The 26,606-nt window shown below is 46.3% G+C and overlaps 1 protein-coding gene across 1 annotated transcript in view; it reads right to left on the reverse strand.

Annotated features, from left to right (window-relative positions):
- The window catches only part of LOC147747918 (rab GTPase-activating protein 1-like), a 1,062,456-nt gene that overhangs the window by 69,174 nt on the left and 966,676 nt on the right, over positions 1 to 26,606 (reverse strand). The window contains exons 18-19 of the mRNA XM_086926396.1: positions 20,963 to 21,088; positions 1,717 to 1,860 (exon numbers count right to left, since the gene is read on the reverse strand). Coding sequence (XP_086782522.1) covers positions 1,717 to 1,860; positions 20,963 to 21,088 — 270 coding nt within the window. The remainder of the gene's footprint in view (positions 1 to 1,716; positions 1,861 to 20,962; positions 21,089 to 26,606) is intronic.

The raw sequence follows: 26,606 nt of genomic DNA on the forward strand, positions 1-26,606 counted from the left end.
GCATATGTCTCCCATTCATTCAAGCAATCAAACTAGGACAATCCACCAATTAACTTGCACAGCCTTGTCCACAGGACACTTTAACTTTTTATATGTTCTCCACATACACTCAAGGTGGATTAAAGGGAGTCCCAGGTATGAGGTCCATCAGTAGTTTTGTTTTACTGCGGAGGAGGGGGCAGAATATCACAGTCCAGTATAGCATGAGATGTACCCCTCAAAATATATACAGCACCAGTCAGCAGACCTCTTGATATGGTTGAGAGGGGTTACTTCATGAAGGAAAATTTTAGAAAAGGTGTTAGCCCCCCTCCTGTCTCTAAGTAGTAGCTTAGTGCTCTGCAGGGGTGGTGGGAGGTTGTAGGGGGGGAATTACGACAGTGTCCGTAAGATACCTATCCTCAAGTGGGGGCAGTTAAATCCATCATTTTACAAGCAACTTGTAGGGTCACATTTATGGTTGCTATAGTTCGGAGGACACAGCCTTCACGGACACCAGCACCACTAGCCAAACCCAAGGAGAAAATGGTCCTCACTTTGTTTTTGGACTGTCTTTTCGAAAACAGTAACTTCATAGTGGATACACAGAAAGAAGCCTATTCCCTGGACTTGCACAGTACCTGCCTGGTTTAGGATAAAATGGAACGCACCTCTCACTTTCCAGGCTCACGTGAATGCAACCGACTGGAGCTGCAGTTATAGGTGCACTATTAGAATAATGTTAAGAAACTTAACTCTATGAAAAGGATTTTTGCATGACAAACATATTTCTTTGTAATGCAGATGGACTGTGATACATTAATTTCAGAGCCAGCAGTAGAGCTGTTTTCACTAATTACGCAATAGAATGAGTTGAGGCAGCAACCCCCCCATTGACTGGGTAGGACTCTGTATTGATCTGAAGGGCACTTCAGGTTGCAAGAATACTCAAAACTCAAAATTGGGATGCACATTACGTGCAAGACAAGGTTCCATATGCCAGATATGTCCTTCTGGCACGGCTGTAAAAGCGAAGTCAGGGAGAAACTGCACATCGATTGTATATAAAGGCACATAAAATACAGTTATCCATGTTTAGGGTATCAGACGTTCTTAGTGTCTATGCTTATTTTGCTGATGTGGATGCTGTTAAAAGTAATTATTGTTTTTAGGTGTGCAGGCTTGGAGTTGGAATATAAGGCAGCAGTTGTGAAAGAGTACAGCTTCTGTATTGCAAGTGAGTCAGTCTGGCAGTGGCTGCATAGTTTAGGACCAGGGTACATAGTTTAGGGCAGGGGTCTCCAAACCAGTCCTGGAGGGCCGGATCCATGCCAGATTTTTTGGATATCCCCATTGAGATACATATAGTAATTTTAAAAATCTGGCATGGATCCGGCCCTCCAGGACCGGTTTGGAGACCCCTGGTTTAGGGGGATACAGTCCAGTAAACATTTACGAGGTCTAAAACATAAAATATGGGCAAGGAATATTTAGACATGTATAGTATATGCTAAGGAACACACAGGAGAGGTATATTTGACAGCAAAAGCAAGGGAGAAAAGAAATGCTTGACTAACTGGTTTAGAACAGGTGGGTTTTGAGTCTTGATCTTAAATAAATTAGTGATTCTGAGTGGTGCATTTGCTTGGGCACCATTGTGAAGAGCAAATACATTATGTTTTCCATATGCCATGTATGGTCCAATGACTTGAACTATTATAGTTGAGAACCTCTTACCTCACACAGCAGCAAATCGATAATGTGGAAGACCATGCATAGTGGGAACTTCGCTGTAAAAAGGGTGAGGAACCACTGAGACGCGTACATGTGGGCTTCCAGGTTCAGCTCCATGAAATGAACATACAGGTCAGGTAACTGCTCCTGGAAGGCAAGGGAAAAAAATCAGAAATGCCAGTGAGTTCTAGGGGTATCGGTATCCCTGCTCAGTGGCACGCCATTAACTCACATTATAGGATATCACATTCCACCTGGCAGAATCAAACATATTTCAGCTTTTAAAGATTAAGTCAGGCATTGCAACTAGCAAACTAACACACAAGGTTTGCCAACACTACCAATAAGCCAATTAAGTCCAAGAGATGCACAAAGGGATTATGTGATCGCAGAGCACATACATGGCACTGAGTTCCCAGAGCAATTTTACAGCCTTTCCTGTTTTCCTGTAGTGGTCATAGACAACATTTATCTCACCTATAATACAATGTGCTGTTGTTCCCCACTACATTGTTCTACTTACTGGCCACATCAACTCTGTCCACAGTAACTAAACCTTCTTATTGACCCCTTTGCCGGTCCACTGAGACCAGTGTCCGCATACTACTTTGAAAAACATGGCAACCGTCTTGACTTTTGCATGCACAGCCATCACTCTAGCTAATGTTAAATGCAAGTCACAACATCACTGTACAGAATCTGATTCCACAATGTAATTCCTCTTACATAGATATATTGAATGTAGCTGTCGTTTTTCATGTATGAGTACAGTTTAAACACATTTATAGTCTCGTCGAAATACTTTCATGGTAAGCATAAGTAGCAAACATGTTAGAGGAAATGTGCCTATGCCAAATTATTTTACATAATAATTAACAAGGATGCGGTTTGTTAACTGTGCCTGTGCTTTGAGCTCAGATGTTCGGGTGGTAAGATCACTGGGGATAATAAAGATTGAAATCTTTGTCTGAATCTGGGCTGAAATTTTGGAGGTGTTTTATAGCCAGCACCCTTTCCATACAGATACTAAGCAGTTGGATTTTTTGGGATAAATTTCACATTTGTAAAGCGAGAACATATCACCCCTAAGGGTATCAAGGCGGTGGAGAACGTCGGGGAGATTAAGTGAGCTATTGCCCAGAGTCACATGATGCTGAGCTGAGCTGCCCCTGGCACCAGCGATCGAACCTTGAGCCCGGAGCTCCAGAGTCAACCGCTCTGGCTGCTGCGCCACACCCCTCCCTTTAGAAAATAATGGATATTCTAATGGTGATGATAACTACAAAACATGGGCATTGATGTAAATTAGTCAATGTTTGTGAGGCTACATTATAACTGTGTGCCAGAGATAAATTGGCAGTAAAGACTGATAGGGCTAGAGGAATACGATTAGTACACAGTGCACACCCATGCATCATGGGCATGATGCTCCTGTGGTAGTGGAACACCCCCCTCTAAGGGACACGTGTTTAAAGGTTTGTCATCAGAGCTTTCCTAAATGATTAGTTTGTATTCTTATGCGTTGTCCACCATAGAATGCAAAATGAGATGAGTAGAAAGTGGCTTTTCCAAGTAAGTGTCCACATTTTTCGACTGATAATGGCATGGCTTGGCTTTCATAAGGACAGTAGTTGTAAGAGCAAACAACTTTAAGTTTCCCACCTGTGTTCATAAGGCTAGTATTCGGCTACTTTGACATAAGATACAAAAGAGTGTGCATTTACCTATCTCTCTCTCTATATATATATCTCCTAAACAGTACCCGAGCGGCAGCGCAAGTAAGAGCCCGCACTCCGGACAGATATTTTCAAAATATTAATTTATTAGCCTAATAAATTATTCTTTTGAAAATATCTGTCCAGAGTGCGGGCTCTTACTTGCTCTGCCACGCGGCTATTGTTTGTAGTATTATGGAGATCCTATAAAGTGCACCGCTTCGAAAACAGGGCGTCTACGCATTCGGCTGGCATTTTCAATAGGATAACTTATAACCTCTCACACCCGTGTTTAAAATAAAGTCCCTCTACTATTGCACTGCCCCCAGCCTCCTCTACTAAAACGCAAACTCTGAGTTATATCTGCATTTATCAGCCGCCATTTCATTCACCCGGCCTCTCTTCAAATCAGGCCCATGATATTGATATATGCTGTACAATTCCATATGTTTCTGGGATTGCAGTTTCACAAATAACACGATAATCAATGTCTGAAACATTCCATTGTATTTTACAACAAAATAACATCTAAACAAGTTATCACATCAAGGGAGCAAAATGTATTGAGAGCGAATGACAGGCGCTGTATTCTTCTGTTAGGAAGATAAGTGAAACAGTTACTTCAATGCCTATTCTCTATCAAGTGTCACCCCACAATCCTTGAACTGAACATCTTGTGACCCACATCAATTAATGGGAGTCATAATTTGCACAATATACTCCAAAGTAGATGTATGCATTTTAACATATATAGTTTTACAGAGCTTAAAACTAAAGTGACTAAGGCTATAGTGAATTTGTTGAAAAATTATGAAGTGACTACGTGCTCATGTGCAAATCATAGCTCAAACCACAGGATGCAATATCATAGATAAATACTGTAAAAGTATAAATATGAGAAAAAGGGGCAAGATGTTCAAAGATCAGGTTAAAAAATGCAATGTCGGCATAGAGGTAAAGCCACAGATTTCAAAGTGATTTCGAGCTAAAGTGTAATAGTCAAACTGAAAAGGAGGTAGATTGGGTCATCCCCACATGTCAATCAGCTTTCTTTAGTATAATGGTACATGTCATCTGCTATTTCAGTAGGCTCTACAGTACAATCTCAAAGTGCTTTTGCCAAAGGATGTTGCCATATACCACTCACCCCGGGCATAACTGCAACATTAAAAACATATATCAACCAATAATATGCTAACATAACTAAGTCCACGAGGAATTACCCTGGATTCTGATAATGACAACAATTCATGATATTAAAAAGTTCCTAACAAAGGACTGGCGGTAAGCTAAACCTCGGGGCAGTATCTCAGTCTGCTGTTTTCCGATGATCATCACCTATCTAAAAAGATCTATAGATGGACATGAAGTTCAGCACATAGATTGTGTCCCCATGGTTTCTCTGTACTTCCACATCTCTTCCTAGAAGAGGGGCGTAGTTTGTTGATATCGTCCACTACCAGTTTATGAAATGTGTCAATAAGATTGCCACAAGGTAACTGTGGACAAAATTTGCTGGAAGGTTTAAGATGACTGGCACTGTGTGTCTGTGTGAAGCTCATCTGTTGTACAGCTGCAGCCCGTGTAGGTAGTAAGAGCTGTAGGGCAGTGGGGCCGGGTGGGGGTGGGTTTCGACAGATGACCACGAGGGAAAATTAAATAAATAATTAATTTTCCCTTGTCGTTGTCTGTCAAAATACCCCCCGCCCGACCCCACTGCTCTTATCTGCACGGGCCACGACTGCTGTTGTAACTGCCATCGAGGTGTTATTCGAATCAGTCTCAAAGTATATATCACTCTCCCTCCTATTCCCAAGTTCATTGATGGCCAAAAGTTATGGGATGTTCCCAATTGTAAACATAGAGTTGGTGTCATTGGAGTCCTCATTAACTCTTTGGTGCCGGGGGGGCTTTCATGGCATTTAACTCCTTGGACGCTCATGACGAGCTCAGCTCGTCATGATGTCCACCTCCATACACTCATGACGAGCTGAGCTCGTCATGAACAATGGTAAATATGGGATCCCAGCACCGGGGGGGAAAACCATGAGCAGCGATGGAGTTAACATTTTCTTACAAATTTGTATGTTTCTATATGCAAATTAACAAAGTCAGAGCTCATAGTGGGCCAAAAACTAAGGGCCTTATAATGAGTTTGGCGTTCCCACAGACCGCCGTATCGGAGCTCGGTGGTCCAACTGCTGTATTATGAGTTGGATAGATTAACATTGCGAAGACCGCTGCTGGACCGCCGAGACCGCCTGCAGAACGCCAACCTCCAGGTTCACAATCGGGGAAGGCAGTCGCCATAGGGCAGTATAGGGAAGCTGCACCGCAGTGCGTATTATGAATTGTCTGTTCCACGAGCAGACCACGATGGTCCAACAGCCTGTTTCATGGTGGCGACGACGAAGAATTTGGGGTGCCTATTCACCCCTTTCTCCTTCTTCAAGGCATATTCCAGCATGGTACCCTTTCTCGAGGTCCCCCCTTCACAGCAGGATCTTCACCCTGAGGATTATGACCCTGTTTGTAGCAATCTACATGTGAGTATTTTTCATACCATATACTCATTGCAAGGACTGCCCACATAGGGGCCAAACCCGGTGATGGGTATATGGTATTGTCCCACATATATCATGCATATGTGTACATTCAACACAGATGCAGTCAAAATGCACACTCAGGCATCAATATATTTGGCAACAGTACTCACCACCGCTGCAAGGCCCCCATCTTCACACCACTAGCCCTGTGGTCGACTCGTAATACGGCTGCCTTTAGACCATCAGTGCCGTGGCCTGCTGGCGGTTACGGATGCTGTCCTACGATGGTTGGACCACCAATCTCGTGATAAGGCTCTTAGTCCAAAGTTCTAAATTCTTTCCTGATTTTCAGTGAGTGTTGTTTTAGCGATATTCATCACTCTGGTATTGGGGCATTGAATAGCATCAGTTGTCCCCAGAATCATTAATCCTTTGTAGATTTTGTCTTTGCATTTCCTTTTACCCCTCCTAGTTTTGTGCCACAGCATCCCCTGCCTCTGCCACACTGTGGCGTGGCCATTCTGAGTAGCCTCATCTCCCCTTGAAGATCCAGTTTCTCTCTAGGGGCTTCGTTTGCTGAAGTTGTCGGGTCTGAGCTGACCTCAATGTCACTGGGTGCATTCTCACGCAGCTCTATGATGTTCATCCTCTCTTTTGCTCTTAATGAATTCAATTTTCTTGCAAATGTATATAAAGTCTCCAAGAGAAAATTGAGCCAAACTCTCGACTGCGATAACACACTCAATTTATTGCTTCCAACATCAGCAGCTGTGTTCCCAATGAGTTTCAGTCTCCATTGACTCTGTCACGGGTAATGTAATTTCACTTGCTTGCCATGACCACTGGCAAATATGCAATTTTATTGGCTGCAGCACTCCGTGGGTACCCATTCATTGAGTTTTGTTTCCAAGCATTCTGGTACTAGTAGTCACTTTAGCCATTTTTTCCTTCCTTTGCCGCCCTTCAATGGATTTGTACTTTTGTCACACTGTCAACATTGTTGTAAGTTTATAATGTAGCTTCCCCAGTCGCTCCATTAATGCTCACAAAATGTTTCTTTTTGTGCAAAAAGGACTCACTGGTAACCACAATTATCAGCAGCGGCAGCAAATTCCTTGAAAAATAGAATTAGATGTTTGATCCAATTGCTGGGCAGTTTGCTTTTTGTGATGGTGCGCACTCATAAAGCAGGGCCAACCCATTATAATATTGCCTCAAACAGAAAATAGAGTCGCACTCTCGATTGGGATAACCGTCTCATTTTAATACTTCCAGCAGCATCAGCAGCTGTGTTCCCAACGCGTTTCGATCCCCATTGACTTTGATCATGAATAAAAAGCTGGAACTCCTCTTTTGATTGTCATGACCACTTGTAAATATGCCATTTTATCAGTTGTAGCCGTCTGATTGACTCCAATTCATTGGATTGGCTTACAAAGCATTCTGGTACTTGTAGTCACTTTAGCTATTTTTTCCTTTGTTTGCTGCCCTCTAGTGGGCTTGCACTTATGTCACACTGTCAACATAGTTGTAAATTTATAATAGAGCTTTCACAATCATTCCATTAATGCTCAAAAAGTTCTTCATTTTGTGCACGGATGAGTGTCATTGAACTAGAGCCATTTTAAGCCATGGACTCCTACCTTCCAAGGGCCAACCACTTGGTCAACGCCAGCAAAGGCCACCGTGGTTGTAGCCTGTCTTCCGCCTTTTTTCCAGATTATGCTGAAACTGCTGTTATGCAGGGAAGTCAAGTAGCACCTGAAAACTACAATTACATACCAGTACATCCAATGTTGTGATTGGCAGAGCAGCCTGGCGACCGTTGTCATAAATCTAGTGTTCTGATTGGTGGGTTGGCTGCTTGCTAATATATCCAATTGTGTGATTAGCCATACCGGACTTAAGGGCTGGATCACAGATCCGGTGTTGTGCTTGACCAGCGGCTGGAGCATACACCCACCATTACCATTGGTGGAGTAGACCCAGGGGCTGGATGGCGGCTCTGCGAGTGGTACTGCGATCTCAGAGGCTGGATAATACATCCAATGTTTTGTTTGGTAGAACAATCACAGAAGCTGAGTCGTACATCTAGTAGTGGTTGAGTTGTCTCAGCGACTGAATTGTTATCCACTGCTGTGACTAGTGTGTTTGGTAATGTAGTTGCAGAGGATGATCATACAGCCCAATCAGTGATTTGGACTGTGATCTCAGTGGATGGGTCGTTCACCCGGTGTTGTGATTGATAGAGCAATGGCAAAGCTGGATAGACACTCCGTATTGCAATTACTGTGGTAGCATCCTGTGAATAGCACTTGATCATGCATAGAGGTCCCCATTTAGAATTCCTCTGTACACATGGGGTAATACCTTGCATTGATAGCTATGTTGCAGAACCCAGCTTTGTTAAACGGGGAGTAACTTGAAGATACAATTTTTCTGCATTTATGGTTGCGATGTTAACACTCATACTTACAGGCTTTCCAAAGTAGTATTGAGGATTTGCTAAAAGTATGTGATCGGGCAATACCAAATGACTTTAAAATCTAGGAAAAATATATATTCGGTAATCGCTTACTACACATCGAACGCAACCTTTGCACAAACTGACAATCTCTACACAAGACTATTATACTATTGTGATTGGAACAGAGCTGCAGGAAGTGCTCTGATTGGTACAATGACCACATATGGTTGCCTACTGGTGGGATAGCTGTAAAGGGTGTTGTGAGTAGTGGCACAACCACAGGAGATGCTGTGATTAGTGGAATGGCACCAAGATGGCAGTTCAAATTAGAGGTGAAGCCAAAAGTGGCATCATAGGAAAAGGGTGTAGGAGAGTAGGGTCTGCTTCCTATGGTTACCCCCACTTTTTGCTGTGATTCTATGGTTTTTCTACTTTAGTGGGGCAGTGGACCGGCTAATCAGGCCCACAGCCCAGCTGTTCTCTCTTTAAATTGATACCATGTACTTTAGGTACCTACCAGATTGGTTACAGGGTCACCCTTGTGAGCCCCTGTATAGTGTACCCTAGGTACTAAGGGCATAGGTGCACCCTAGGACTACCAGGGGCTGCAGCATGTATTATGCCACCCCTGGTTTGCCTTCCAAACTGACACCACAGGTCTGTTCACACAGCCTGGGTAAGGTGGTGTAATTCACCCCTTACTTAGATGTAGTATACCTATATCTATATATACATATAGACACACTAGCAGCCCGTCCCGACGTTGTCCGGGTATAAATTGCTGCCAGCCAGTTGTATATTGTTTTGTAGGATTTCGTTTTGATAGCATTTCTTATCTGTGACAGGCCTGTTAAACGCTCCGATTCACAGTGCACTGCTGATGCACTTAAGAGTGCGCGTTCAGTAGTGTGTGAACTCGAGTTTCCCTACTTTATTTTTCCTTGCAATAATATATAGCGCGAACTCAACAACATGGCATGAGCACAATTTACATTACAGAAGAACACATTCATTTGTGGTAGGCACGGGGAGACAAAGCGATTTGCCTGGAATCACAGGATGTTGAGCTTATGCCGAGATTCGAACGTAGCTCCCCAGCTCTAAAGTTCGCAATTCTAGAACTTGTGGCAGGAGGTGTGTCTAAAAGTGTATGTCGGTGCTGGCCATCAATGAGAGAGACCTGTGAATTTTTCAAATGGGTGGTGAAAGTATGTTGCTGGAGATGTGGGCCGCCGTGCCACCAATGTACTTACCGGAGGAGGGTAAACACCCATTATTCCGCAACTTTCTTTCCTCATACCATCACTCCGCATACTTTCATTACGAAAGTACCATGACTCCGCAATGCCATTATAACGCATGGCATTACACTTTATATGCTTTTACCACGCATACATTTACAACGAAATTCGTTGTAAATGCATGAATGGTAAAAGCATGTTTTATGTTTGGATAAGGTAAGTATGGGTATAGGGGTATATGTTTTGGGGTACTGAGGTATATGTTTTGGGGTGTTTAGGTATTTTAAGGGTTCAGATATAGTTTTGGGTTATGGGGTACATGTATAGTTTTAAGGTTTAGGGATAGGTATGGGTTTTGGGGTACAGGGGTATTTTTAGGGTTCAGGGCTAGGTTTGGGTTTTGGGGTGTAGGGGTATTTTTAGGGTTCAGGGGTAGGTTTGGGTTTTGGGGTACAGGGGTATTTTAAGGGTTCAGGGCTGGGTTTGGGGTACAGATGTATTTTTCGGGTCCAGGGCTAGGTTTGGGTTTTGGGGTACAGGGGTATTTTAGGGTTCAGGGGTAGGTTTGGGTTTTGGGGTACAGGGTTATGTTTAGGGTTCAGGGCTAGGTTTGGGTTTTGGGGTACAGGGGTATTTTAAGGGTTCAGGGCTAGGTTTGGGTTTTGGGGTAAAGGGGTATTTTAGGGTTCAGGGGTAGGTTTGGGTTTTGGGGTGCAGTGGTATTTTTAGGGTTCAGGGCTAGGTTTGGGGTTTGGGGTACAGGGGTATTTTTAGGGTTCAGGGGTAGATTTGGGTTTTGAGGTACAGGGGTATTTATAGGGTTCAGGGCTAGGTTTGGGTTTTGGGGTACAGGGGTATTTTTAGGGTTTAGGGATAGGTTTGGGTTTTGGGGTACAGAGTATATATATAGGGTTAAGATGGGTCAGTGTGTAAGGGTGTTGGGGTATTTTATGGAGTAAGGGTGGGTTATGATTATGGGGTGCAGGGGTATTTAAAGGGAGCAGGGTGGGATTAGCACACGATATGAGACATGGCATGAAGGGCAGAACGTACCACACGCCCCCAGCGTTTCTCACGCCCCCAGCACATACCCACAGCACAACGCAGACACGCCCACAAGGGACTACTTTGCTGGCACAGTTCTTTTACCTTTTAAATGTATATGGTGGGCGTCTGCCTAGCCATTGTCCTTCTGCTGCAACTGCCCTTTCCACCACTATATTGGGTGTTGTGATTGGTGCTGTGGTTCCTGAGATTACCTGCCTCAAAGGTTTGGGCTCTCTCTTTATTATATTAGTATGGATATGTATATGGATATACACCTATAAGTCACTCCTATCGCAGTCCTTAACAATTCTGGAGGCAGCGTGATTGGTTTTATGTGAGAGGGTTCCCTATAATGAGCTGAGCCCCTATGCAGCTTTCGGTACCATCTCCTTATAGCTGTTCTATGATATAGCCATACCATATACTCTTAAGTGCATTATAATCCTCGCGGTTAATGCTAACTTTGGTTTGACTTTATCAAAACATGTTGTGTAAGGTGTCAAACACTTTGGAATACTATCCCCCGCCAGTTCTGGCGGCGGGGGTAGCATTCCACTCTTCTAGAGGGAGAAGACATGTAGTTACTGGTTTACCCGTTAAAGTTAAACAGAGATTCAGCATCACAAAATGGAAGCTGCTGCCACAGACACGAGTCTGCCCTCCTGCTGCTGGACGAAACTCCGGCAGGGGAGGCCTGGACAATAGGTTGCCTGTCCAAGGAGGTGCTGGAACCTCCCCAGACAGGCTTTTGTGTATTGGGGCTGGGAGGGCTGCATTCAGTGAATGCTTTCCAGACACTGCCTGGGGCACACTAGGTGCTCCATGCATTTCCCAGTTCAAAACGGTTGCTGGGGCACTCTGCCCCAGCTCTGGCGCGAAACTGGACAAAGGAAAAGGGGTGCAACCACCCCTTCCCAGGTCTACCCATAGGAGGGACCTTAAAGGTAGTCCAGTCCCTAACCTTAGTATAAGTATTGGAACCCAGTCCCTAGGACTTTAGATTACCCTGGACGAAACTCTGAAACATATATCCTGGACCTTTGACATTCCATTTCGACTGGAAGACGAAAGATATCTCCCTTGTGGTCAAGGAGTGACCACACTGTTCAAACAGGCACCAACAGCAACTTTGCCGGTCTACATTTTCGAGGCTCCCGCCGGATCCTGAAGAATCTGCGACACAGGACGCGGACTTCCAAATATCTCTGACCCCGACCTTCGCTCACAGCAAAGCTGAGACCAGTGGCGGACACGAGAGATGTGGGACCGGAACTCCTGGACATCTGGCATTTTTCAAGCTGCACCTACTTCACGAGGTATCTCAAAGTAGTGCATTGGGGTGCTTGAAGCCCCAGACCCGAGCACCAATTGCACTGAAGCTCAGAGGCCCCCACTCCACGAGTGTCCCGTGGGCCCCGCTTTTGCATTTCAGCTCGACGCGTCTTTGCGGTTCCTTGCCCATTGGCCAGTGAGCCCCCCAAAGACTTTTCTTTGAATCTAAGCCCATCTCAACGTCCTGCGTGGGGTGCGTTTGCCAAGGCTTGTTGGGTCCAATCCGGATACCGACACCGCAGTCAACTAGATCCTTCATGGGACAGTTCGAATCCAGCTCCTGGTCGTCGTCGATGCCTCCTGGTCCTCGTGGCTGAAGAGACAAGCTTCACCTCCTCACCTGAAATCCCTCTACATCTGGTGGCATCTTCCTATCGCCGCCCTGGTCACTGGCAAGTGACCCAGACTCTGTCCCTTCTGCTTTCAGGTTCTACAGATCTTTGATCCACCCTTGGATCCACCATGACACTTTTCCTCTGGTCGCCTGCAGCATTTCTTTGCAGATCTCCATTGAAATAGACAACAAAACCTGACACCAAAAGAGACCTATGCACCCGGCTTTCGTGGGTGAGGTAACACGAGTACTCTGGTAGTCTCGAGGGTATTGGCCCTCCTAGTGTCTACGTCCAAAAGGGTTCCATCGTAGTTTATTTAGAAGTGTCCTTAAATTGTAAATTTGCAACTTGTTCGTATTTCATAGAAAGTCAATGGTAACCCGCGGCTGTGTTTAGTCACTGAACGCGGCTCCCGTGGGCCTCCTACTTCCTAACCTTTGGTTGTTTAGAGTAGCCCCAGCGATTCCACAGGCCCCAGGCCTGCTTTCTAATTCTCATTCTTATACCACTATTTTAGTATATGGTTTGTGAGGCCGCTGGGGCAAAACGTATACTGTGCAACTTATCGTATGCCAATTAAGTAACTTGTATTGTACTTTTACCTCTGACCTCATAAAAAGTGCAGAGGGGTTGTGTTTAGAATAAATACATATATATTTGATATATACCTTGTGTGGTGTGCTTTCATTTGGTACTCAAAGGATTATAATTGGTAAAACAACTCGCTTAATTTGCTCTCTGAAGTCTTAGCCTGAAGACTGCTCGTCACTACTACCCCTAGGATAGCTTTCTATAAGGTTGTCTTTACAACCACCATCAATAAGGGTCGATTAGACTGGTGCCAGGTGCCCACTAGAACTAGTGGACATCATATGCCAGGCTAACTTCTCACATTGGTGTGCAGCGGATGGGATAAGAGCTTGCATTCTTTTACCAAATAATCTTGAGAATATCATTTGAAAAATCACATCAAGGTACCTGTAGATACAAATGAATCAAGTCTTATAATACATAAGTTCTACTGAACTTAGCAGTTGAGGTGGTAAGGGCTTAGCACACCCTGACTACAACTTCTAGAGCGGTTCTAGTAGGAAAACAAGTAGTGTAGGTAGTGCACACACCACACCTCACCTCACCTCACTATGCATGTCCTTAAGAGCAGGAGCTAGTGCCTCTCTGCCAGATGTCAGCCAAGTGCAGACATCTAAGTATGACACCTTCTCATTCCTAAATTTGAGAGGATTATGTGTCACAAGGAAGTTAAGGCAAGGACAGAGTCCAACCACCCAGCACCTCATAGATATACTGGTGGCAGATGACTTAGCAAAAGCATCAGATCCAGATACCCGAGGTAGTGGGGAGGGGGGTCATCCATCATCAGAGGAGGATCCTAGTGGGGCTCCCCACCAGGACTCTGAAGAGGATGAGGATGAAGACCAGGCACTGGGTGATAACCCAGACCTGGGAGAAACAGGACTAACTGGAGATGGAGATGGCCATGAGGGTCACTCTTTCATCCCCCCAGGTAGGCCTACTGGTGGACCCAGAAGACAGAGATGTAACTCAGGTGAATCTCACCATTCTGGTTCATCAATAGGGTCAACTGCCTCATCTCACAGGAGGAGAGTGAGAACATCCCCTCAGAGAAGACGGCATGAAGCAAGAATGACAGAAGTCAATCTTAGGATCAGAAGGCAGGAAGTTGCCCTGGCCAAAGAGACCCTAGCTCTTGAAAGAGAGAAAAGATTGTGTGGGCTAGAGCCCACTGGAGGCAGCAATATCCCTAGTGGTAGGGAAAGGTCTCATGACCATAGAAACCTGAACAAGATTGTCCCTCCCTATCAGATTGGGGATGACATCCATAAATGGATAACTGCTTTGGAGAGGGCCTGCAAAGTACAGGCTCTCCTTTGCAGACAAAGGAAGAGACAAGCTCCTCACTGTTAGAGAAGAGGATGCTGACAACTACACAGTCCCAAAGAGTGCTCTGATAGATGGGTTTGGCATAACCACTGAGCAGTACAGGTTGCTGTTCAGAAACACCCAGAAGACACAGACTCAGGACTGGACAGATTTTGTAGATTGTGCTGCTAAGGATCTGGAAGGTTGGTTACTAGGCAGTAAAGTAAGTGACTATACAGGATTGTATAACCTTATAATGAGAGAACAGATTCTTAATAACTGTTAGAACCAGCTATTGCATCAACACCTGGTTGACTCTGATTTGACCTCTCCACAAGCATTGGGTAAGAGGGCAGACAAATGGGTCAGAACCAGGGTGAGGCAGAAGGTACAGAACCAAGGGGGTGACCAGAAGAAGCCAGACCAAAAGGGTGGGGAGAAAGCAAAAGACCAGAAGTCCTCTCAAGTTCCCCAAAAAGCTTCTAATGGGGGAGGAGTGGGGGGGGGGGGGGTCGCAACAATCTAAAAAGAAAGAAGGCCAAAAGAAACCATGGTGCAAAGTTTGTAAAAGTAATACTCACTGGACCAGTGATTGCACCAAAAAGGAGACAGCTCCAGCCACCAATGCCCCTAAGGCAACTGTTCCCCCTAGTCCAGCTCCAAGTGGTGGTTCTCAACAAAAGGGTGTAGAAGGGTTAACCCTGGGAACTGAGATGGACTCTGGCCTAGTCAGAGTACCAACTCAAGCTGTTTTGATCTGTGATGGGGACATAGCCATGTCCTCTACTGTGAGTCCCAATAACTTGGGCAAGTACAAACTCCTTTGATTAATGATAAATTGGCTCAGCCCTACAGGGACACATGTGCTAGTGACACAATGGTGACACCCAGCTTTGTGGACCCTGGACAGTTCATACTAGGTGAAAATTACCTAGTGACCAATGCTAGCAATGTCATTACCACACATGATATGGCAGTTGTTAATTTCTTCTGGGGAGGGGTAACTGGCCTTAAGAAGGTTGTTGTTAGCTCAGACCTCCCTGTAGAATGTTTGCTTGGCAATGACCTAGAGACTTCAGCCTGGTCTGAAGTGGAGTATAGGACACATGCAGAAATGCTAGGTATCTCAGCACATGTGATTGCTGTGACTAGGTCATAGGTCAAAAATTGCAACACTGATCAGGCACTGGATTATGGAATAATGGACCAGTGCCTACCAGGAAAAGGAGCAGTAGGGTTAAAGCTGTGCCTTTCCCTCTGCCTCAGGATGAGGATTGGGTTTCTGAGGAAGCTGATTGTGAGCCTGAAGAAGGAACTGTCCTAGAAGAGCTTGTGCCTGATCAGGTCGAGTTTCTTGGGACAGGGGGACCAACCAGGGCAGATCTGAGGCAGGCGCAGTTGGACTGCCCTTCTCTTGAACCCCTCAGACAGCAAGCTGCTGCTGAGGCTGCAGGGAATGCTAGTGGAACCCATAAGGCTTCCTGGGATGAAGGGCTCCTGTATTCAGAGGCTAGAGACCCCAAGCCTGGTGCTTCCAGGAGGTTGGTCATACCTTTGGCATTCAGGGGCTTCCTTTTGACACTAGCCCATGATATTCCCCTTGCAGGACATCTTGGCCAGAACAAGACTTGGGACAGGCTTGTCCCTCACTTTCACTGGCCCCACATGTCAGAAGACACCAAGGAGTTGTGTCGCTCCTGTGTCACCTGCCAAGCCAGTGGCAAATCAGGTGGCACTACAAAGGCCCACCTTATACCACTATCTGTGGTGGGGGTTCCCTTTGAAAGAGTAGGGATGGCCATTGTTAGACCAATGGATCCCCAAACAGCCTCTGGGCACAGGTTTATTCTGGTGTTAGTGGATCATGCCACCAGATACCCAGAAGCTATTCATCTTAGGACCAGTAGGGCACCTGTTGTGGCAAGAGCCCTCCTGGGAGTTTTCTCAAGAGTGGGTTTCCCTAAGGAGGTTGTATCAGACAGAGGTGCAAAGTTCATGTCTAGTTACCTAATTGCAATGTGGAAGGAGAGTGGAGTGAACTATAAGTTCACCACACCCTATCACCCACAATGCAATGGTCTAGTTGAGAGATTCAACAAGACCTTAAAGGGCATGATTAAGGGTCTCCCTGAAAAGCTCAGGCAGAGATGGGACATCCTACTGCCCTGCCTTTATTTGCCTACAGAGAGGTCCCACAGAAGGGGGTTGGCTACAGCCCTTTTGATCTTCTGTTTGGGCATCCTGTAAGAGGACCCCTTTGTCTGGTGAAGGAAGGATGGGAGTTACCTCTCAAACTTCCCAAACAAGACATTGTGGACTATGTACTTGGTCTCCGCTCCCAGATGGCAGAGTACATGAAAAAGGCATCCAAAAACATTGAAGCAAGTCAGGAATTGCAAAAGGCCTGGCATGACCAAAAAGCTGTACTGACTGTTTACCAGCCAGGACAGAAAGTGTGGGTGTTGGAGCCTGTGGCCCCAGTAGCTCTCCAGGACAAGTGAAATGGACCCCACACTATTGTTGAACAGAAGGGAGAAGTAACCTATTTGGTTGATCTTGGAACTCCCAGGAGCCCCGACAGGGTGCTTCATGTCAACAGACTAAAGCCATATGTTGACAGGGCAAACATGGGCTTGCTCATGGCTACTGATGAGGGACAGGAGGAAGAGAGTGACCCTCTCCCAGACCTGCTCTCACCAGAACCCTGATGATGGTTCAGTTGATGGTGTAGCCTTGGCAGGCAGCCTCACTGACCAACAGCAGCAGGACTGCAGACACGATCTGCAGGCCTACAGACATATGTTTTCACTGACTCAAAGTCAGACTACCTGGTGCGCTCATGAAGTGGACACTGGGGACAGTCTGCCTGTTAACAGTAAGATTTAAAAGCAACCTGATCATGTCAGGAACTGTATCAGGACAGAAGTCTAGAAGATGTTGGAATTGGGAGTTATTGAACCCTCAGAGAGCCCTTGGGCCAGTCCAGTAGTCCTCGTGCCTAAATCTCACACCCAAGATGGTAAGAGATGAGGTTTTGTGTGGACTACAGAGGTCTCAATGCTGTCACTAGGACAGATGTCCATCCAATCCCCAGGGCAGATGAGCTCATAGAAAGATTAGCATCTGCCAAGTTTCTGAACACATTTGACCTGACAGCTGGCTACTGGCAGATCACACTAGCTGCTGATGCAAAGCAAAAGACAGCATTTGCAACCCCTTGTGGACATTATCAATTTGTGGTAATGCCCTTTGGTCTGAAAAATGCACCTCCCACATTTCAAAGGTTGGTGAACCAAGTCCTGTCAGGCCTGGTTGACTATTGTGCAGCTTACCTAGATGATATTGCTCTCTTTAGCCCCCACCTGGGAAGGTCACCTGAAAAATGTTTTTGGAGTCCCTGCAAAAGGCAGGCCTAACGATCAAGGCTACCAAGTTTCAGATAGGGCAGTGTCAGGTTGTATACCTGGGTCACCTTGTAGGTGGAGGCCAGGTTTAACCATTGCAGAGCAAAATCCAGACCATAATGGACTGGACTGCACCAACCACCCATACTCAGGTCAGAGCTTTCTTGGGCCTGACTGGGTATTACAGGAAATTTGTCAAGGGGTATGGTTCCATAGTGACACCCCTTAATGACTCAACTTCCAAGAACATGCCTAAGAAAGTTCAGTGGACAGTCAGCTGTCAAAAGGCATTTGATGACCTGAAGCAGGCCATGTGCACTGCACCAATTCTGCAAAGTCCAGGCTACTCCATAGAATTCATTGTTCAAACAGATGTTTCTGAGTTGGGGGTAGGGGCTGTGCTATCACAAATGAATAAAGATGGTCAAAACCAGCCAGTAGGTTTTATTAGCAAAAGGCTGACCCCTAGAGAGAAATGTTGGTCAGCTATTGAGAGGGAGGTCTTTGCTGTGGTTTGGGCCATGAAGAAGCTGAGGCCATACTTGTTTGGTACTCACTTCAAAGTTCAGACAGACCATAAGCCCCTCTTGTGACTAAAGCAGATGAAGGGTTAAAATCCAAATCTGCTCAGGTGGTCCATTTCCCTACAGGGGATGGACTTTACAGTGGAACACAGACCTGGGAGTAACCATGCCAATGCAGATGGACCCTCCAGATATTTCCACTTAGAACATGAAGACTCAACTGGTCAGGGTTAGTTTAATGTCCCTGCGTTTTGAGGCGGGGGTTGTGTAGGAGAGTAGGGTCTGCCTCCTATGGTTACCCCCACTTTTTGCTGTGATTCTCTGGTTTTTTACTTTAGTGGGGCTGTGGACCTGCTAATCAGGCCCACAGCCCCGCTGTTCTCTCTCTATATTGATACATGTACTTTAGGTACATACCAGATTGGTTACTGGGTCACCCTTGTGAGCCCCTGTATAGTGTACCCAAGGTACCAAAGGAATAGGCGCACTGTAGGCCTACCAGGGGCTGCAGCATGTATTATGCCACTCCTGGTTTGCCTTCCAAACTGACACCACAGGTCTGTTCACACAGCCTGGGTAAGGTGGTGTAATCACCCCTTACTTAGCTATAGTATACCTATATCTATATATACATATAGACACATATACACCTATAAGTCACTCCTATGGCAGGCCTTAACAATCCTGGAGGCAGAGTGCTTGGTTTTATGTGAGAGGGTGCCCTAGCATGAGCTGAGCCCCTCTGCACCTTTCGGAACCATCTCCTTATAGCTGTTCTATGATATAGCCATACCATATACTCTTAAGTGCATTATAATCCTCGCGGTTAAAGCTAACTTTGGTTTGGCTTTATCAAAACATGTCGTGTAAGGTGTCAAACACTTTTGAATACTCCCCCACCCCGCCAGTTCTGGCGGCGGGGGTAGTATTCAACCCTTCTAGAGGGAGAAGACATGTAGTTACTGGTTTACCCTGTTAAAGTTAAACAGAGCCTCAGCATCACAAAATGGATGCTGCTGCCACAGACACGAGCCTGCCCTCCTGCTGCTGGACGAAACTCCGGCAGGGGAGGCCTGGACAATAGGTTTCCTGTCCAAGAAGGTGCTGGCACCTCACCAGACAGGACACGAGAGATGTGGGACCGGAACTCCTGGACACCCTGCATTTTGCAAGCTGCACCTACTTCACGAGGTATGTCGAAGTTGTGCATTGGGGTGCTTGAAGCCCCAGGCCCGAGCACCAATTGTACCGAAGCTCAGAGGCCCCCACTCTAGGAGTGTCCCGTGGGCCCCGCTTTTGCATTTCAGATTGACGCATCTTCGCGGTTCCTTGCCTGTTGGCTAGTGAGCCCCCCGAAGACTTTTCCTTGAATCTAACTTGCTTTCCTGGTTGCTCCAGGCTTGCTCCAACTTCCCTGCAAAGAAGTTCCTCAGACCTTGCTGGTCTGCACCGAAGCCCATCTCGATGTCCTGCGTGGGTTGCGTTTGCAAAGGCTTGTTGGGTCCAATCCGGATTCCGACACCGCAGTCAACTAGATCTTCTGTGGGACAGCTCGAATCCAGCTCCTGGTCATCGTCGATGCCTCCTGGTCCTCGTGGCTGAAGAGACAAGCCTAACCTCCTCACCTGAAATCACCCGACATCTGGTGGCATCTTCCTATCGCCGCCCTGGTCACTGGCAAGTGACCCTGACTCTGTCCCTTCTGTTCTACAGGTTCTACAGATCTTCGATCCACCCTTGGATCCACCCGGACACTTTTCCTCTGGTCGCCTGCAGCACTTCTTTGCAGATCTTCATTGAAATCGACGACGAAACCAGACACCAAAAGAGACCTATGCACCCGGCTTCCGTGGGTGAGGTAACACGAGTACTCTGGTAGTCTCGAGGGTATTGGCCCTCCTAGTGTCGAAGTCCAAAAGGGTTTCATCGTAGTTTATTTAGAAGTGTCCTTAAATTGTAAATTTGCAACTTGTTTGTTTCTCATAGAAAGTCAATGGTAACCCGCGGCTGTGTTTAGTCACTGCACGCGGCTCCTACTTCCTAACCTTTGGTTGTTGAGTAGCCCCACCAATTCCTAAGGCCCCAGGCCTGCTTTCTAATTCTCAAGTGGTTCTTATACCACTATTTTAGTATATGGTTTGTGAGGCCCCTAGGGCAAAAAGTATACTGTTCAACTTATCGTATGCCAATTAAGTAACTTGTATTGTACTTTAACCTCTGACCTCATAAAGAGTGTAGAGGGGTTGTGTTTAGAATAAATACATATACATTTGATATATACCTTGTGTGGTGTGCTTTCATTTGGTACTCAAGGGATTATAATTGGTAAAAACAACTTGCTTAATTCGCTCTCTGAAGTCTTAGCCTGAAGACTGCTTGTCACTGCTACCCCTAGGACAGCTTTCTATAAGGTTGACTTTACAACCACCATCAATAAGGGTCGATTAGACTGGTGCAAGATGCCCACTAGAACTAGTGGACATCATATGCCAGGCTAACTTCTCACAGGCTGGATTTTAGACAGTGGTCTGAATGGTAGAATGGAAGAATGTGGTGTTCTGGTAGGTGGAGGTGCCACTGGCATAGGGTTAGGGTTTTTGGAACAACTCCTGTGGATGTTATTGTTTAGCTGTGGCAGCGTTGCTATTGGCGGAGTGGTTGCACGTTTTTTTAAATTGGAAGGAGCCACCATACGCCCCTCATACGCCCCTCACATATGAATGGATTAGGTCTTACCTGCATCAGCCTCTCCAGTTGGAAGAACTTGCAGTGAAGGTCCTCAAAGTTGTTCCTGTAATGATCCCGCAAACCATAGTCATACATGATCTTCACAAGCACACAGAAGGCCTGCTCCTCCGGCATCTGTGGAAGGAGAAAAGTATCAGCCATCAGATGTTCGTGTACTGGGCCTTGAGTGGGAGAAGGATGGGGGTAGGGAGAAGAATAGAGTGAGAAGTGAAGAAAAAATACATGGGCATGGGGCGAAGAATAAAAGAGAAAGGATAGAAGGGAGGAAGGGAGAGCGAGTCGAAGAACAGAAGATGGGGAGGGAAGAAAGAATTATTGGAGTGGAAGGATAGGAAAGACGAAACATAGTGGGGGGTGAGCAACAAAGTGTTAGGAGGAAAGATGGAAGAATGGATGGAACAAGCAAAACAAGGATGAGCAGAAGGGCTAAACATGAAAAGAATAAGGGTGGAAGGATTGGAGGACAAGAAACTCAAGAGTGGGCTGAGGAAGGAGACCAAAATGGACTAATGGTGGAAAGATGGGGTTAGGAGACAACATAAGGATTAGGATGGGGACTAAACTAAGGAAATGAATGAAGAGCAAGGAGAAAAGGAAGGAGTAGAGACAAAATGAAAGAAAGAGGGGAAGTAACACGTGGTTAATGGAGCAAGGGAACAAGAATGGGATATGGGTAGCTAGATGGGCAGTTAGACAAATGGAAGGAGGGGTAGCATGGCAGCATATGTAGAGGGAGGAAACAGGGGAAGAATAAAGGGAAGTACACAGATAGACTAATTGGTGGAAAAGGAGAAAAACATCACAGGGAGGAAGACACAGAAGGACTGAGAGGGGTGAGGAAAGAAGAAATGAAGAAGAGTTGAAGGAAGGAAGGCGAGGAAGCATGAAAATGAGGGGAGGAGGCAACCAGGAAATAAATGAGGAAGTGAAGAAAAAAAGGAAAGGAATGAAGCAGGTGGAAGAGGAGAAGGGTGGGTTAAAGGAAACAAGAAGGAGAGGAAAGGTGAAGGAGGTGAAATGATTTTAGAAAGAAAAGAGTTAGTCAAGTCTTATTACAAGTTCATTATATACTAGTGCACTTGTAATAAGGCAGCCTCGATATCCATCAAGTTTGTGATAGAGCACCCGTCTGGTAAACTCTAAATCAGACGCTTAATCTGACACAGGTACAAAAACAGTATTAATCAGATTATTCCATTAAATTACATATGAATTTGTCTTTTTTCAACTAAATTCATATTATATAGTAATGAAAAGTATACATATCCTCAAAGCTGGCCTTTGCCACAATAGTTTCCTGGTTGGAAAACAAATTGGCGCATTTGCTAGCTGCTGGTGAATGAAATGAGGTAACAGGGTATCCCTTTTGTGTTCACTGGCCAGTCCCTGGCAGAGCAGCGTCTGGCTCTGAACACCAAAGAAAAGTAAATTACCTTCAGTAATGCTTTTTTTGGTAGAAACTCTATCTAGCCGCCGATTCCTCACCTTAGAATATTCCCCAGATGTCAGACTGGACCGGGAAATCTTGAGCAGTACCACGGAGTGCCGGTAGCTGGTGTTTGGCTCCACACCAGAAGTAACGTCGCAGTGCCCATATAGCCTCCATTCCGGCACGCTGACAATAGTTTCTTTCATGACTATTTCCGCACCAAAACACAGAACAACATAACCAATGTTTCTGTTTGGACCAGAATGCAGGGTCTTGCAGGATCTTCTGGATGAAGATGCCAGTTCGCATAGCGATGAGGAAAGGAGGATCAGTGAGGAATCTGAGGTTAGAAAGAGTTTCTACCAGAAAAAAGCTTTATCAAAGGTAAGTAACTTGTTCTACTGAAAGAGACATCTAACCGTTGATTCCTCACCTTAGACTAGATACCCAAGCAATCCCTCCCTGGAGGCAGGCCTGTGAACTTGCTGAAACAAAAATGTCCTGAAGGGCTGAATGGTTGAAATGCCCATCACAAGGAACCTGACTGTCCATGCAGTGGTGCTTAATGAACATGTTAAGAGCCGCCCACATGGCAGCTTGACAGATGTCCAGGACAAAGACCCCTCACACTAAAGCAGTAGTGGCAGCCTTAGCTCTGGGCAGTGAGCATGCAATCCCTCAGGGCATTGCTTTTTCACCAATGTGTAGCAGATTTCTAAGCACAGTACTATCCATCGGGAGATGGTCCGTTTGCCTTGCTTTACTTCATTCAGGTGACCTCAATGAAGAGTTGACTGTCCACAGATAGGCTTTGGTGCAATCAATACAGAAGGCAAGAGCTCTATTAGGGTGCAAACAATGGAGTCTCTTCTCCTCCTTGGAAGGATGAAGCGGAGCATAGAAAGCTCGCAGAGTTATGCTTTGACCAATATGAAAGGGGGTGAACACCTTAGGTGGAAAGAGGCAAGACCAGCTTCTCCAGGAAAAGTTGGTGTATAGAGGGTGAACCAATAGAGCCTGAAGCTCATTGACCCTCCTGGCAGATGTAATGGCCACCAGGAAAACCGTTTTGATGGCTAAGACCTACAAAGAACAGCAACACAGGGGCTTAAAGGGAGAACACATGAGGTAAGTAGGGACCAAATTAAGATCCAACTGGAACACCGTAAAGGGAGTAGGAGGAAATACATTCCATAAATCTTTCAAAAAATGAGTCCTAACTGGTGACTGGAACAGGGACGGTTGTTCCCGCAGCTGCAGGGAAGCTGAAATAGCTGATATGTAACCCTTAAGAGTGCCCATGGCAAGACCTTTTCGTGATAAAGATGGAATGAGCAGCAAACCCTCTGACAAAGATGCAGAAAGGGTGTCCACATGGCACGAGGAACACCAGGCCACAAACATATACAACAGCAAAAGTAGACCGTTTTAATGGATGGACACCTGGCTGCCAAGATGACATCACACTTCGAGGAAGATTGAAAACCCTCAACTGTCGCTGCTCAACCTCCAGGCATGAAGGTGTAGCATGAGCAGCTTTGGATGCAGACCCTTCCATGTTGCTGTAACTGGGGGTCCTCCAAAAGAGGCCACCTAGCCGGAGAACAAATGCTCATGCTTGGGAGTTTGGGATACCATACTCTCTTTCCCCAATCAGTCTGGTTTGTCTTGGGAATCCTGGGCAGGAGTGGTATCGGCGGAAAGACATACAGAGGTCCTGAGTTCAACTCGAGAAGGAACGCGTACCCGAGCGGGAGCCACTTTGGAAACTCCGGCTTGCAGAAGTGCTGGCATTGTGTGTCCTCAGTGGTGGTGAACAGCTCAAGCCAGGGTTCTCCCTAGTTTTGGAAGAGACTGCCCACCACCCCCGGATGTAGATGCCTTTCATGATCAGTGAGGTATCAAAGAATGCGTTTGGCCGCCTTGGCGTTCTGGGAGCCCGCAAGGTGCTGAACGACCAGGAAAATGTCTTTCTGCTCCTGTCAGTCTGGTGGTGCAGAGCATCCTGGCACAGGGTCCACAGGCCCACTTGCCCTGTTTGTTGCAATACCACATGGCAGAAGTGTTTTCTGTGAACACCTGAACCAGCCTTCTCTTGATGGACAGAAGGAAGGCTCTAATGCCAAGCGAATAGCCCTCAACTCCAACAAATTGATGTAGAGCTGAGACTCCGTCGGAGACCAGAGTACTCTGATCTCCATCTCTCCCAGGTGGCTGGCCCAACCCAGGAGTGACATCTGTCACCACTGTGAACTCTGGGTAGGGAAGGGAGAGGGGTCTTTCACTGACCCAATCGTGGTTCGTCAGCCACCACTGGAGATATTTCCCAGTTCCCTCTGATATCTGAAACATGTCGCAAAGATTTCCTTGCTGCTGTGCCTACTGGGACTTCAGATACCATTGGAGAGCCTGCATATGAATTCGGGAATGCTTTACCAACAGGTGGCCATACGCTCCAACAGCCTCAGAGTCTGTCTCACAGCAATCCAGGATAGGAGCCTAAAGATTGGAATCATAGCCTGAATATCCCAAGGTCTCGATGCGCTAGAGTATAGGCATAAATGTGCACTGTGTCCAGAACAGCTTTGATGAAAAGGAGCGTCTGACAAGGGGTGAGGTTGTGACTCTGACATGTTGATAGTGAACCCCAAAGAATGCAGAAGGCTCTCCATAGTCTGGATGAGGGCAACTAAATTACCTGGGGCGAGCCTGCCTTCAACAGCCAGTTGTTAAGGTAGGGGAAGACCGGAACCGCTGACCACTGCAGATATGTTGCAAGTACAGCAATCAGTTTTGTGAACATCTAAGGGGCACTGATGAGGCCAAAGGCATGAAAAGCAAACCTGAAATGCTTGTGGTCCACCGTGAACCACAGGTATAGCCTGTGAGCAGGCCGGACAGAGATATGTAACTGAGTGTCCTGCAGGCCCTGTGCTACCATCCAGTCTCCGGGATCCAGGGCAAACAGAACCTAAGCTAACATGAGTACTTGAATATCTCTTTCCTCCAAAAGAAGTGTAGAGGGCACCGTTTTAGTGTAGGGCTGAGGCATCCGTCCTTTTACAGCAACAGAAAGTGGCAGGAATAACAACCATGCCCTACTTCTGGTGCAGGCACCCTCTTGATCGCTCCTCTGGCCAAAAGAGCATGAACTTTCAGATGGAATAAGGAGAGCTGGCCCCCAGTCAGCCATCCTTGGCCTGTTGGGAGAGGCTGAGGTGTTACCACAAATGGTAGAGTGTACCCCTTCTGCCAATCTGAATCACCCACTTGACAGATTGTAATCTCTGACCACTGGGGCAAGTGGTGTCTGATTCTGCGGTCGAGATGGATGTGCTAAATGGAGGGCACGCTAAAGGGACTTGGAGCTACGGCAGGGGGACGGATGGTGGACAGGGCAGCATGCTGGGACTGGCTCCTGCATCCTTTTTGGGCTCCAAGAACCTGCCCTTAAAAGGACTGTAGTTGTGGCCAGGTCAATAAGCGCAAGAGTGCTTGAGCACCGCGTAGGACTTGTCACCAAACAGGCATGAGTCATTGAAGGGCAGGTCAATCAGTGATGACTGGACATCCCTGAGAACCCAGAGGACCCTAATCAGGCGTGGCGATGCAGCACCATCATAGAAGCCATGGCTCTAGCCAGGGAGTCTGTGGTGTCCAATCCACATTGGATGGCAGACTTCACCGCATCCCTGCTGTCCACAAAAGTAACACCCCTTAGGCAGTATCGGAAGAAGCTGTGAAACCAATTCCTACAATCCATGGGAATATCATCCCTAGAGGCATGCAGTGTTCACTGAACGCAAGACAATCCTAGTGAAAGAAAATATGCGCTTCCCAAAGGTGTCCACCCTTTTAGATTCCCTATTCGGTGGGGTGCTAGGGAATGTGTTTGAGTTGACCTTCGCTGTTAAGGCGCGCACCAACAGGCTCACAGGGGAGGGGTGCTGGGAGATGAAGGCTGGGTCTCCCAGGGCAGGACGATGTTGACGGGAAATCATTTGCTGCACAAGATCCCCTGTGCAGGGTTTTGCCCAGGCTCCCATGATCATGTCGGTGATGGCTTCATTAAAGGGGAGCATGAGCTCAGGCGAGCCTGCCCTAGGTTGAAGCATTTTTGTCAAGACATTGGACTTGACTTTGATAGCTTATAGTCGATGATTAAGGACTTCTGCTGCCCTGCACATCATGGTGGCAAAAGAT

The sequence above is a fragment of the Lissotriton vulgaris genome, chromosome 1_1, assembly GCF_964263255.1.
Source record: "Lissotriton vulgaris chromosome 1_1, aLisVul1.2, whole genome shotgun sequence".
In the NCBI taxonomy this organism is placed as follows: domain Eukaryota; kingdom Metazoa; phylum Chordata; class Amphibia; order Caudata; family Salamandridae; genus Lissotriton; species Lissotriton vulgaris.